Below are 14,656 nucleotides of genomic sequence, written 5' to 3' on the forward strand. Positions count from 1 at the left end.
TTCTGAGTCATGGCAACTGTGGGGATACATTAGAGATAGGAGTATAAGATTAGGTGGTAGGTCAGGTGCCAGCAGACAGTGAAAGTGACAAATCAGAAAGGAGATAGAGAGGAAAGAACTGAAAAAATGAGAAAAGAAGATGCGGAACAAAGAAAGGAAAGGATTGAGGGGAAAAGAATATGGGGCCTCAAGCTATGTATGAGTCAGCACTTCAAGGTTGGACTAAAACAGGCAACTGGATCCGGGGTTCTATAAAAAACACAGAACTGGGAAGCTGATAAATCTTCCCTATCCTGGCCAGGGCTCAGTCTGTTAAGAGTGGCGTATGATAAAGCGAAGAGGGAACTGAAAGGAGAAAGCTAAGGGGATCAGAAACAGTTTTTCATAGCAACTGCTGAGGATCAGACAAGAGGGATCTGGAGAGTTGACATTACATTAGAGGAAACTGTCCAAGACTGGTCTCACAATTTATAGGCTACTTTGGTCAGCAGAGTCTTCTAGAACAGTTTGTACAGCAAAAGAAGCTGGGCAAGGGATTTCCCTGGTGGTCCAGTGGCTAAGACGTTATGCTCCCAATGCAGGGGGCCTGGGTTCAGTCTCTGGTCAGGGAACTAGATCCCACATACCACTATTAACAAGAGTTCACATGAAAAAGAAAAAAGAGTTCCCATGCAGCAACTAAAAGATCCTGCATGCCACAACTAAGACCTCTTGCAGCCAGATAAATCAATTACTTAAATATTTTTTTTTTAAAGAAGCTGGGCTTGACAGGACACCTGTATTCCCATCTCTTTTCTACTACCAACAAACTGGGTGTGTGTGCTTGTGCCAAGTCGCTTCAGTTGTGTCTGACTCTGTGCGACGCTATGCACTGTAGCCTGCCAGAGGAACTGGATAACCTTGGGCAAGTCACCCTTTCTGTTACTCCGATTCCCAACCTAGGTACTTTCCAAAGATTTGTCCTGCTCTAATACTTCATGATTTGGTGACTATCAATTTCAGTTCCCAAGGGTTTGGCACTGAAGAGGGTTTTTTAGGAAGCAGTGGCTGGGCTGCATTACTGAGGATGCTGTGAATTCCAGAGAATGACCCAGGTATTGGCCTCCTTCTGCTACTGACACATCTGTGGTGATCACCATCTCTCTCTCAGTGCTCCCACAGCACCATTGTCCTCCCACTTCCCCCCACTTTGTCCTTCCATTTCTTCACTGTGCCCCTTCTAGATCATCCCCACAGCTAGCATTATAACAGAATAAACCCTAATGACCTATTACCCGAAATTTTTGTATCCATCTCTAAAATCATCTGATTCACAACCTATCTCCACTTCCAGACTTTAAGCATTTTTAAGTCAAGAATCACTTTTAAAACATTCATTCTTGGCTTCCCATCACCCAGCAATGCCTGTCACATGGTTGATTCTGAGTGCAATATGGCTGTTTGGGGGAGTGATCTGGAAAATGATAGCAAAGAAGGCCTTCTGATTTTGTCTCAGGCGTTCAGCTTCCTTCCCCAGTCCTTAGGAAGTTTATCTTGACCTCCTTTCCTCCTTTTGGGGAATTTTACTTGCAAAATCCTTGAGTAAATGGTTCCTCCAAACCTAGTGTCCTAATTTCCAGCTATCTTCTCAATCAGGTCAGGAAGCAACTTCCATTTGGAAACCGACCTAGAGAAGCAACTGTTATAATCTCAGCAGTCCCATCCCAATTTACACAATGTATTTTCTGCCTCCATCTAGTACACTATACTAGTTCCTCCAGCTAGAAAAATTTGCTCCCCATGCCCAGCAAGGCTTCCATATCCAACTCTTTGGCCTTTTTTCTATAAGGTCCTCTCCCTTTCTAAGCATCTTCATTTCTACTTCTAGCTCAGCTGCTCCTCTCTTTCAAGTCCAGATTTGGAGTCCTGTCCTCTGCTCAACCTACCCCTCCTACCAGTTTAGGTTCAGAGTCATGAGTGAAAAAATGTTGCCTGACATATCAGTAAACAAAGGATGTTGCAGCCATCAAGTCATCACATTACAGCCCCATCCTCTCCATGGTGAGCCCCGAGAGCTCAGGAGAGAGATAGGATGCTGGCCCTCAGGCCATCAGCCACTGCAGCCACCACGCATTGTTGTACCCTGAAGAGACTCGGAATGAGAAAGTGCAGGATACTGGCTCCACATAGTTGAGGTACATATCCAAGGAATGATTTCAGTGAGCCCAGACTTGTGCATCATCCCCCAAATAGAAAAGTACCAAATTCCTTAACTTGCTAAGTTGCTTCAGTCGTGTCCGACTCTGTGCGACCCTATAGATGGCAGCCCACCAGGCTCCGTCATCCCTGGGATTCTCCACGCAAGAACACTGGAGTGGGTCCTTAACTTGAGATACTTGGTTTTCTTTAATTAACTATAATCTTTTGATGATTACCTGTTGGCTCTTCCCTTACCTCTTCTGAGCAGTTTCTCAGAGCTGAGAGGCTGCGTCCCAGGCTTAAGTCCTCAGTTTTGTCTGCTAAATAAAACATAATTCTCAACTTTTAGATTGTGCTTTTTTTTTGGCCCGGTTGACAGAGCCAACCTCTCCAGTAGAGGGCTTCCATCTTTAAAAACTCCACCCTGAAGCAGAAAGTCCATTTTATGTGGTCATCCAGTTGTTGTTTAGTCACTAAGTCCTGTCTCTGTCTCTCCATGAACCGTATCCCACCAGGCTCCTCTGTCCATGGGATTTCCCAGGCAAGAATACTGGAGTACGCTGCTCCTGCACACTTATCCATAAACACCCCATTCAACACTCTCACTGAGTGGAAATAACAAAAATTTCTATCCTCCTGTTCCGGTTATTTTCCCCTGCTGATCGTTACAGCTGGTTAGCTCTCAGGGAACATTGTCTTGGCCCAGATTTGAAAACTCTTTGCGGCTGGTGTTCCTCTACCTCAGGGGTAGAGGGTTTGAAGCTGGCCGGGAGGAAGCACCGCCGGAAGGCAGACCTGCGTCTCCGGCCTCCTGGGAACAGACCCAACAAGCCTGAGCCCCACAAGTGTCCGCGGGCCCCTCGCCCACGCCCTGGGCCTCCAGGGAGAGCGCAGGGGAGCGGCCAGCTGGGCCTCGCGTGGGCTAGGCCACAGCCCTGGGCCTGTGTTGCGCATGTTTCCGGCTGCATCCGCGGGGCCCAGGGCCTCAGGCGGTCCTGGGTGATTCCCAGGCGGCAACGGGGCGGGGTGACCTGCGCGAGGCCCGCCTGGCCGGATGCGAGGCATGACGGGAACGCACTTCCTCCTCTGGGGGCCTCGAGAAAACCACAGGGCGCCGGGCCAGGGCAGGCCGCCCCCGGGGGAGTTGGCAGGATGGCCGAGGGCCGGGCGGGCGGCGCTGCCGGCCTCTTCGCCAAGCAGGTGCAGAAGAAGTTCAGCAGAGCCCAAGAGAAGGTAGGAGGCTGGGAGCCGAGGCTGAGGCCCGACGCGGCCGCAGGGTGTGCGGGGTGCTCGGGGCGGGAGACCTGGCTGGACACAAAGGCTGACCTCGGGAAAGGCGAGCAGGGGTTCCCATGAAAACAGCAGATATGAGAGAAGGGAGAGAGCCTCGCCCGTCTTGGACAGGGATGGGGGAAGCTGAGAGACAGTTCCCACCGTCTGTCTCTCTTGGAACCTAAACAACGCCCAAGCTGACCGAGAAAAGGGAAAAGAAAGGAACTAAACGTTGGTGACTGCTCTGTAGCAAATTTTGTCCTCGCCACCCAGCGAGAGTGGTATTTTTCACAGATGATGAAACTGGAGGTTCAAAGAGGGTCATTTCCCACATAAGACAGCACTCACCAGCTGGGCTGGCAACGAGTACCACCCGTTAGGTGGGACCTGGAGTCCACGAGGACTAGAGTAATTCTGACGGATTCTCTCCATGCCTGACCCGGCCTGGTCGCAGGCTATTGCTTTAGCTGACATAAGCAGAAACTCATATCTGCTTCCTGTGCCTCCGTTTGGCGTTGGAGAGTACTTGGTTCGGGGTGCGCAAGGAGCACCGTTTTTTGCACTGTGTCCTGAATTAGCTTTGAGTGGCCCTGCTCCGTTGGGCTTCCCTGATGGCTCAGACGGTAAAGAATCCCCCTGCTGTGCGGGAGACCTGGGTTGGGAAGATCCCCTGGAGGGAGGGCATGGCAACCCACTCCAATATTCTTGCCTGGAAAATCCCCATGGACAGAGGAGCCTGGCGGGCTGCAGTCCATGGGGTCGCAAAGAGTCCGACAGGATTGAGACTGAGTGACTAAGCACAGCAGGGCTCCCTCGAGGTAGACTGTCTGTCTATCTGTACCTTGCCCACTTACCTAGATGGTGTGACCATTTCTCCACACATTTCACTGGCATTTTTGTTTCTATATGTCCAGAATATTTTCTTTGCTTCTGATCTGAATCCCTGCTCTCCACCCATCAACACCCTGATAGGTAAGATGGTAAGGAGAAATGAATAGGCTAGAAGGAGAATGGGAAGGAGAGAGATAACCAGAACCTGAGTGAGAATCTTGGTTTTCTAAGACTTCATGGTCTTAGAAGCATTTGAATGAACACCATATGCTTAAGAATTTAAATAAAAGCAGAGCACTAGCTTGGGTGCTGGGAAGATTAAAGGCAACCAGCTCTCCAAAGTGGGATTATTAATGGAGAATTGATGGAATATAGATTTAGTCTTTATCTTTAAGAGGCTCACAATGGAAGGGTAGGGGGAATATGTGTGTATGTTTCCCCTGTCTTTGTCTGAGGAAGCTGGGTCATGTTAAAGAGCAGAGGAAAAGGGAAAGATTTTTGTGTGGCTAGATTTTGTTACTTCACCTTAACCTAACTTCACCTTGATCATGGTTTCAATCTCTCCAAAGGTTACGAAGCCTATGGAAAGGTCTAGTTAGAAGTCATTGTGGAGGAAAAGGAGGTACTAGAGAAGAGAAGGCTGGTTACTCTTATGGGATGGAAAAACAAAAAGAAATCGCCAAAGGCCAAATATTTGTGGACAATAGTTATGTTTTACCTCCTTCTCTCACCTTCTGTCATCATCCAACCTATCAATATTATGTATGCATGCGTGCTAAGCCACTTTAGTCATGTCTTTACTACCCTATGGACGTAGCCTGCCAGACTCCTCTGGGATTCTCCAGGCAAGAATACTGGAGTGGGTTCCATGCCCTCCTCCAGCAGGTCTTCCTGATCCAGGGATCGAACTTGCATCTCTTAGGTCTCCTGCATTGGCAGGTGTGTTCTTTACCAGTAGTGCCACCTAGGAAGCCCCATCACTATGCCCTTGGTTAAAATTTCTCTCTCTTTTTTAAAAGCATGAACTTGAAGCCTCAGGTAAATAACAGCTCTGCTCTAGGCTTCAGATTCTGCATCTGTAAAATGCAGTTGATGTTCAGTGATTTGGAGACTCAATTTGGTAAGGACACTGAAGTGAGAAGGGGAGAGGGCTCCTTGAACCTCAGAGTCAAATATTTCCCAACTGCCCAGATACACCCTGTTCTTAATCTGAGCCCCTAGAAGGCAGAGAGAAAAACAAACTTGAATCTGCCCTGAGAAAGTCCCAGGCTGTTGCAGAAAACAAGGAGATACTCTGAACCCAGATTTAGACACAAAGGCAAGCAGACATTGAACTTCAAGCAGTACAGCTGGTACCCTAGAGGCAGTGGGTGTTGTCTGGATAGGATGGAAATGACCTGGGTTAGGAGAAAGAGTTCAGCTCAGCCTGTCAGAGTTTTTGAGTCTTGGGAAGTTACTGAAGGCAAAATAAAGACGGAGAAATTTACAGTCAAAAGAAAGGATTCCCTGGGACACTGCAATTTTACTATATGTGGTTGACTGTAATATGTAACAACTAATGTGTCAAATATCAAGTGCCTGCTCTAGACAAAGCACAGGAATATAAGAAGGCCATGATCTCTCCCTTTACGGAGCCCACATTCTCGTGATATGATCTCACTTCATCTTTTCAACGCTTTAAGCTTTGTGTTAGTATCCCAAATTTAGAAATGAGGAAATAAGGCTCAAAAGAGATTGGCAAGTGGCAGAATTATCACTGAAACTCAGGTGTCCTGCCTTAGGATCCCGATCTCAGGCTGCTCTCTATAAGGTTCCTGAAAAACCACTCTAACATCTGTGTCTCCCCACTTCCTGCTGTGCTGGCCCACTTCCTGCTGATGTTCTTGCAGGAGTAAAGCTTCGAGTGAAGGTCTGGTGACTGTTAAACTGGTGGCGATGAAGCATCGTCTTGTTTTATTTTCCAATTCCTTCTCAGATTCAAGATGAGTCTGGCTTTACTGTGTTTTTACAGTATGCCACATCTTCACATTTCACACGGATGCTTTCACCATCTGTTGGTGATTTCTCTGTGGCAGGCCTCTCACATCTCCCCTGAGAAAGGGCATTCACTGTTTACCACTCCTCTGTTGGTCTTTTTCTCTGTTGACTTTCAGGCAACTTGTGAGGGTTCAGTCAGCAATATTTACAGAAAAATCCCTTTGTCCACGATATGGGCTGGACAACTCATCTCTGGAACTTAGAGATGAGTTGAGTAAGAAGCATTCTTGCCTGCTAGAAGCTTACAATCTAGGTGTTTTTGTTTTTGTTTTAATTAAAATAAGTGACCTGAGAGATAAATCCATGGGAATTCAGAAGACTTGAGAACAGAACAGGGTTTTGTAGTGAAGGCTGAATTGAGATAGGAATTATGTCTGATTAATAGTTCCTCAGGCAAGTGGTGAGAGAGCATTCCAGCTGAGGAATGCCAACATGAGCAAAGCATAGAATCTGGAAATCCTTTTAGGCAAACTAGGGAGAAATGCTGCTGAGCTGGAGCTCAGGGATTGGTGGGAGAAAAAGCTAGAAAATATATGAGGGGATAAAGGAGAGCCTACTTTAGAATATATCTTGACAATAAGGATTCCATAATATCTAATGTCCAAGGCCTCTTCAGATTACTCCAATTGACAGAATTAACTAAAATATAATAAATGATTATAGGGAGAGGTCATAGTGAGGAACTACAGCTACCAAACATGTCTGCAGTGGCTTTTTTTTTTTTTTTAAGCTTTATACCTGTAACTCAACTTACATAAAAGGTAAAATAGGTGAATGAACATTGCAATATTCTTCACCTATTTCACCAAGTGTTAACATTTTGCCACATTTACTTTTTTTCTTGTCCCTGGTCTTTTCTCCTTAAATATCTGTATTCCAACTTCTTAGCTGCTAGGCCAGGCAAATTGGGGCAGAATTCTCAGTGCAGGACTTTAGGGATTAGCATTATATGGTCTTTCATTAGTAAGTGACCCAAAGGTAAAATTATTAATTCTTTCAACAGACATTTTTGGAGCACCATACATCACCCTTCCTCAAGGAACTCACGTTGAGGAGGAACATCTACAGCATAGTTTAAGTGCCCTGAGACACGGCCCTATTGCTTAAGACAACAGATACTTTGGCCCCAAGACACTGGGTTATGTTTTCATGGTGATCATGCTCGTCTTTTCAGTTTCAGAATTGAAGGTGGGCGTATTCCTTCAACAAACACACTCCCACACCCTCCAAGCTCTTTTGCCCTGAGCCTTTTGAGGTTTGGGGATGTTGGTCTGCTCCTAGGCCTGTCACATAGACTCTAGACTGAATCGACTCCTCTCTCCTTTCAGCCTCCACCCCCCTCCCCGCCAAGAACCAAGCCCCAGGCAGAGGAAGGGAGGGCTGGCAGGAAGGAAGTGAGACCTGTGATTACCACTAAGCAAGGTGGTTTTGCAACTTTCTGGTAGAGGACAGTGTTTGGCTGAGGGGAGAGGGTGGAGCTTGGGAAGATGAGTGACTCTGCACACCCAGGGCCCTGTGTTAAGTGAGGCAGAACAAAGACACAAACACAGATGGCTGCCCTGAAAAGGAAGTAAAGACAGGTATTTATAGGGAATAGAGTGGAACTCAGTACGATGATAGTGGATTTGTATTAACTGCTCACCATAGGGCACCACTGTGAAAGCAGTTTATGTGTATAATATCATTTAATTCTCCCAACAACTTCAGGAGGTATTATTATCTTAATGGAGGAAAGGGAGTTCTACAAACTGAGGCTCTAGAATTTAAGTGATTTGCCCAAAGGCTTATAGCCAGTAAGTAGAAAAGCCAAGATACGGGCATATTTCAGTTCGGCTCCAGAGACCTTGGTCTTAACTGCCATAGAGAAAGCTCCAGAACCCCAGGATTAAGAATGGAGACACCTGAGTCAGAGCCTGCATAGAGCTGGCCTCACACCCAAGACCTGGGCACTCCTTCATATGATTCAGAGTTCTTCACAATGAGACTCCAATCTCTAGTTTCCTTACACATCACTCCTTGTAACACACTCTAAACCAGTCATGCTGAACCATTTCATGAAAACTACTGTGAATCTGCACACTTCTGTTACTTTGCTGATGTTGTCTTCGCCTGAAATCCTCTTTCTACCCTCACCCTTTTTACTTTATTCCAGTCTAGCAAAATCTTAAATTCAAGGCCCTACCTTTTGGTCCCCTCCTGTATCAGTCTCACTCTCCTTCCTGTTGTAAGTATGAAGTATCTATTTGCTACATACTGAGAAATATAAACAAGTAAGGCAAGTGTCCAATCCTCAAGGAGCTCACAGTTTAAAAAGAGACAAAGATAAATGCAAATAACAAAACAGTAAGAGAGGAATTCCCTAGTGATCCAGGGAAAACTGACAACCAAAGATGAACGGTTTGAACAGAGTGCCAATAACTTCCATAAACAACAGGTAGTCTGGAGGGTGGGAAAGGGAAGCTTGTAGAAAGAAAGAAGGCATGAGGGCTGAATGGTAGAACAACAGCAGGTTCTGCAAATCAGCAGGCAAGTTAAGTCTCCATGCTTCCACTGAAAGGAGCTTGGGTTCGATCCCTGGTTGGGAAACTAAGATCCCACAAGCCACACAGCGTGACAAAAAAAGAACAACAGTAATAGAAATGTATACAGGTGCAGAAGTTCTAAGTGCTTAGGAGGGACTGATTTACCTTGATTAATGAGATGCAATAGATATGATTAAGTGTCACAAAGAACATAGAGTATGAATTTGGTCATTTTAGATAGTTGCCTGATGATAAGGTAAGAAAGAACATTCCAGAAAGAGGGAATAGCATCTACAACAAGAACAGTACGGCTTATTAGAAAACTAAAAACATGAGTGAGAGAGAGACCTGTAGGAGAAAGGAATAGTGAGAGCTGAGGCTTAATGAAGGGTCAGATCCTAGAGACCCATATGCTAGAGTACAACTATAACTTGTAAATATATAATGGACATTTCACTAAAACATTTGTTGAGCAGATGAATGGAGAATCATTAGAAGGTTTTAAGCAGCAACAAGATAGGCCTATTGTCACAGGCCAAAAAAAACAATGAGGCCCTGGACTAAAGCCATGGCAGTGAGACTAGAAAACACGGGATGGTTTCCAGAGGTGGACATGGTGAGGGATTCCATGAAGGAAGTGAGAGAGAAGCAGTTGAGGGAAGCTCTTGATTCTGACTTGGGCCTGGGGAATAGTGGTGCCTCTTTCCAAACTGGGGGTTACAGGTAGAAGAGTCAGGGCTTTCTTACTTGTTATAAATGAGTGTCCTCTAGGAGAAGAGAAACTGTATCTTTCTCATTTCTGTGTCCTTTGCATCATTACTGAGACCACTATGATGCCTGGTTCTCTGGGTCCTAGAGGAGAGGAGGTAGCTATCGATAGCATTCACCTCTAGCTAGGTTTCAAATGCATAATATCAGAGCTTCTCGGTTTTCCTACAAGGGTCTTCAGAGAAAAGAGTCTCCTACCCACCTCTCTGACTTTATCTATCTAAAGGAATCTGCTGCTATGGCTGGAAGAGGGTGTCCCATATGAAAAAATGTCTTCAAAGCTCATGTTTTTAGCCATGCACATTTGCATTCTTCTAATTAATCCTTATTTTAATATAATAGTCTCCCCCCATCCCCACAGAAAACCACTCTAAATAACAATTTCACACCTTATTTATTCTGGGGCTTATATATACTCTAGCACATTGCTGAATACCTCAAATTGAGAAGAACCATAAAACATAATTGACTTTTCAGCAACATGCTGTATTTCTAATTCTGTTGGGCTAATATATGTACTCCCTTTAGTTGAATCTGAGACTCAGAAGCCAGGGTCAAATGAGGCCAACAGATAAGAGAGACTTGACTATAACAGTGTGGACCTCTCTGATTTATATTCCCAGGTACTGCAGAAGTTGGGGAAAACTGTGGAGACCAAAGATGAACGGTTTGAACAAAGTGCCAGTAATTTCCACCAACAACAGGTAATCTGGATGGGAAAGGGAAGCTTGGAGGAAGAACAAAGACGTGAGGGCTGAGTGGCAGAACAACAGCAGGTTCTGCAGATCAGCAAGCATCCCTTCTAACCCATCTAGCCCCAGGAGTCAGGGCCACAGGGTGACCTACCTGCTGCTTATTCTTCCCCTGGGAACCACAGAAAATTACCTTTCCTGTTCCTGCTCACCCTGGTTCGTAAGGGACAGAGAGTGTTTTTTTCTCATGGTGATGGGTATAGTGACATCACCAGGTCCTTGGACAAAAAGCAAAACAAGTGCCTTCCACTTCAGTTTCTGGCATATTCTTTTCCTCAGGCTGCCTCTCTTCTACCCTAGCATCTTCTCATCACAGTGGCCCCGTATCTTGTTGCCTCTTTGTCCATTACATCTACCTCACCAAAGCCTTTTATTCTAAAATAATACCTTCATCTTTTACCTGTCATTCTCACCAGCAAAACTCCTGCTCTCACTGTTGCATCTGTCTTCACTGGATGCTATGGGTAATTTTATGTAGAAAACTTACATTAAAAAAAAAAGAAGAAAACTTACATTAAGAAATGGAAAAGAAGGCACTGCAACCAACTCTGAAAATTCTATAGTGCATATATGATTAGAACAAGAAAAAATATAATTCGTATATAGTAATGTTAAAAAAAAGAGAAAGTGGGTAACACTTGGTGGCCTATGGATGGGGAGAGGCACCTGGCCAGTCATCGGGCCTTGGGGAGCCGTGCTTCCAGAGCTGCTGGATGTGACACCTTCTCCAGACCCAGCATGTGAGTGCCAGGTGACTGAAGAGCCATGAAGATCGATAGCAATTCGCATTTCCAGGGTGGAGTCCAGGTCAAAAATGAAAAAAAGAACAACCATTTTGGAATTCTCTGAAAACTGATAACAAACCAGAAAAGTGGGAAAAAGTATTTTACACTGACTTACCTTCTGTCACTATATCTGAAAAACTGCAAAAGGACAAGCTCTGGGAGAGTAAGTTGAAGAATTTCTCAGTAAAGATTTCAGTTACCTAACTTCAAAGAAAAAGTACAGATTTCTCCTTTTAGTAGTTGAAAAAACTAGTAATGACTGATTTTATTCCTTCAAATAGATTACCAAATATCACGGGGAGTAAAAATTCTTCATACTGATGACATAAGATACTACATGGAACAAAAGGAAAAAAACAAAGTATTTACTCAAGAAATCAAGAACTTCTATAAGAGATGTAGGGAAAAGAGTAGAAACTGGCCCACAAAAAATAAGAACAAGGAGACTCAAAAAGCCTTTTATAGTGGTAAATGACATGAGGCACATCTTGTAAGTGAACAACACAGAAACTTTGCACAGAGTAATCACTATCAAGTTTTGATGATATTGTATCTAAGTTTTTGACTATAAAACTGTGCAAATGTCCCCAAAAAGTCTGAATATAAAGAAAAGCTGGAACTGCAACATAGGCGTCAGAAAGACATCAGGGAAAATAATGTACAGGTGCTTGACCAGAGTTACTTATGTAAAGAAACCTAATAACCAAACAGAACTTTGAGTTTTTTTCAGAACGTGTTTCTCTACCCTTCTATTAAATTGAAAGGACTTGATGAGAAAACATCTAATAAAGTTTCCATTTATGAAAATGACATAAAATTTTACATATCTACTGTTACATAAAAATGAACAAAAACGCATTCTGGCATTTCTGAATGGAAATTAATTATGCATGAAAATGAAGAACTAAGGGTAGATCACTGTCTGTGTAGGATACACACATGTATACAAGTTTCTAATTCAATATGGAAAAAACTGCATTTCAACCAAAACAAAAGTTAGATGCTGTGTACTTCCCAGCGTAGGATCTGAAGGAAAAGGACCTTCATTCTGTATTTGGTCGAGATTCTTATTTGTTATCAGTAAATAGTTCAGGGATATGTGCTCAGTTGTGTCTGACTCTTTGCGACCCTATGGACATAGCCCACCAAGCTCCTTTGTCCGTGGGATTCTCCAGACAAGAATACTGTAGTGAATTGCCATTTACTTCTCTAGGAGAGCTTCTTGACCCAGGGATTGAACCTACATTTCTTAGGTCTCCTGCATTATGAGGTAGGTTCGGGTTTGATTCCTGAGTCAGGAAGATCCCCTGGAGAAGGAAATGGCAACCCACTCCAGTACTACTCTTGTCTCTGGAAAATTTCATGGATGGAGGAGCCTGGTAGGCTACAGTCCATGGGATTGCAGAGAGTCAGACAAAACTGAGCGACTTCATTTTCTCTCTTTCTTTCTTTTCTTTACCACCAGCGACACCTTAGTTCAGAGGAGCACCTAACATTTCAGGCAAAGGCTCCATCCCAAAGTTCTAGGAATCCAGTGAATGTGATGTCAAGAATACAGGGAGCTTACCATCTGGTAAAATCCACAGTAGAGTGAAAATATTATACGGAAGAAATTTTTTAAAAAATCTGGAACAAAATGCAGAGTTTTATAAAAATACTAAACTTCTTACTATGCAAGAAGAAAACAGAATTTGTAGTTTACAAATACAATCTCATGAATTTGAGCAAGCTCTGGGAAATAGTGGAGGACAGAGGAGCCTGGCTTGCTGCAGTCCATGGGGTTGCAACGAATCAAGACACGATTTAGTGACTGAACAACAACAGTACAATCTCTACTGAACTTATTTCAGACTAGTGAAGAGAAGTCAGAATTTTTAGGTTACACAGGTTACACTGAAAACAATGGTATATGTGATATTTTAGATATTTGGGAAGAGGGAAATTCAAATAATCTGTTGTCGGTGTTTTTCTCTTCTCTTTCAACCTCTATATTTAGTGGCTTTTAGACTTAAAAAAATAAATAGCTTTCAGAAATGATGAAAACCAAATTCTTGAAATTTTTATAAATTTGTATAAAAATTCTTAAGGTTTTCTTTCTCCCCCCAAGTTTGTTTATAGAACCAAATGTAAATAGTACCAATATTTTGTTTGCATTTTTCTGCAGAATTGAATACATATTATAGAAAAATTATAGAATAAATTTGTGGTTCATCTTATTAAAAAGGAGATAGAAAAAGAAGTGTGTACAGAGATTTATTCTTCTATGAAATATTGACTTTCTATCTCTGTGTACCAGGCCTCAAATTTATCTCATTTAATTCTGACATCAGTCCTGGAGCGTGTGATCTTCTCTTTATAATAGAAGGATTATTAACTTAAATGAATATCCAATTGCAATGCAATTCTGACACTAAATACCCAGAGTTAGTCCAAACATTACAGGTTGAGGGCATAGTTCCTCACCAAACTACCTCATTTCAGACACCAGCCACAAAGCTCCAGAGTTCCCAGGCCACTTAAATTTTTGACCAACTGGTTACAAATTTGGGGGTACTTACCGGCCACTCTCTGTTCATTTCCAAAGCAAACCATTCAATATTACAGTAATCCAAGTCTATGCCCCAACCAGTGATGCTGAAGAAGCTAAAGTTGAACGGTTCTGTAAAGAACTGTAAGACCTTCTAGGACTAACACCGAAAAAAAGATATCCTTTTCATTATAGGGGACTGGAATGCAAAAGTAGGAAGTCAAGAAATACCTGGAGTAACAGGCAAATTTGGCCTCGGAGTACAAAATGAAGCAGAGCAAAGGCTAACAGAGTTTTGCCAAGAGAACGCACTGGTCATAGCAAACACCCTCTTCCAACATAAGAAGAGAAGACTCTACACATGTACATTACCAGATGGTCAATACCAAAATTAGACTGATTATATTCTTTGCAGCCAAAGATGGAGAAGCTCTATACAGTCAGCAAAAACAAGACTGGGAGCTGACTGTGCCTCAGATCATGAACTCCTTATTGCCAAATTCAGACTGAAGTTGAAGAAAGTAGGGAAAACCACTAGGCCATTCAGGTATGACCTAAATCAAATCCCTTACTATTATACAGTGGAAGTGACAAATAGATTCTAGGGATTAGATCTGATAGACAGAGTGCCTGAAGAATTATGGATGGAGGTTCGTGACACTGTACAGGAGGCAGTGATCAAGACCATCCCCAAGAAAAAGAAATGCGAAAAAGCAAAATGGTTGTCTGGGGAGGCCTTAAAACTAGCTGAGAAAAGAGAAGCTCAAGGCAAAGGAGAAAAGGAAAGATATACCCATTTGAATGCAGAATTCCAAAGAATAGCAAGGAGAGATAAGAAAGCCTTCCTCAGTGATCAATGCAAAGAAATAGAGGAAGGCAATAGAATGGGAAAGACTAGAGATCTCTTCAAGAAAATTAGAGATACCAAAGGAACATTTCATGCAAAGATAGGCACAATTAAGGACGGAAATGGTATGGACCTAA

The 14,656-nt window shown here is 43.4% G+C and overlaps 1 protein-coding gene, 1 long non-coding RNA gene and 2 pseudogenes across 8 annotated transcripts in view; 3 read left to right on the top strand and 1 right to left on the bottom strand.

Annotated features, from left to right (window-relative positions):
- LOC147371588 (uncharacterized) overlaps nucleotides 1–14,656 on the bottom strand; it is a 59,653-nt gene that overhangs the window by 12,387 nt on the left and 32,610 nt on the right. The window lies entirely within an intron of this gene.
- The window catches only part of BIN2 (bridging integrator 2), a 37,224-nt gene continuing 25,820 nt past the window's right edge, over nucleotides 3,253–14,656 (top strand). For all 4 annotated transcript variants that reach the window (XM_086399387.1, XM_086399389.1, XM_086399385.1 and 1 more), the window contains exons 1-2: nucleotides 3,253–3,411; nucleotides 10,232–10,312. Coding sequence is in view for 2 of the 4 variants with exons in the window: in XM_086399385.1 (XP_086255511.1) it covers nucleotides 3,331–3,411; nucleotides 10,232–10,312 (162 nt within the window). In the remaining 2 variants the exon portion in view is untranslated. The remainder of the gene's footprint in view (nucleotides 3,412–10,231; nucleotides 10,313–14,656) is intronic.
- LOC147371590 (protein DBF4 homolog A pseudogene) lies at nucleotides 10,988–11,778 on the top strand (annotated as a pseudogene).
- Nucleotides 11,720–12,561, top strand: LOC147371591 (protein DBF4 homolog A pseudogene; annotated as a pseudogene).

This window comes from Bos grunniens, chromosome 5 (genome assembly GCF_055505025.1).
Source record: "Bos grunniens cultivar Pamir isolate PY7600 chromosome 5, Bosgru_T2T1.0, whole genome shotgun sequence".
Taxonomy (NCBI): domain Eukaryota; kingdom Metazoa; phylum Chordata; class Mammalia; order Artiodactyla; family Bovidae; genus Bos; species Bos grunniens.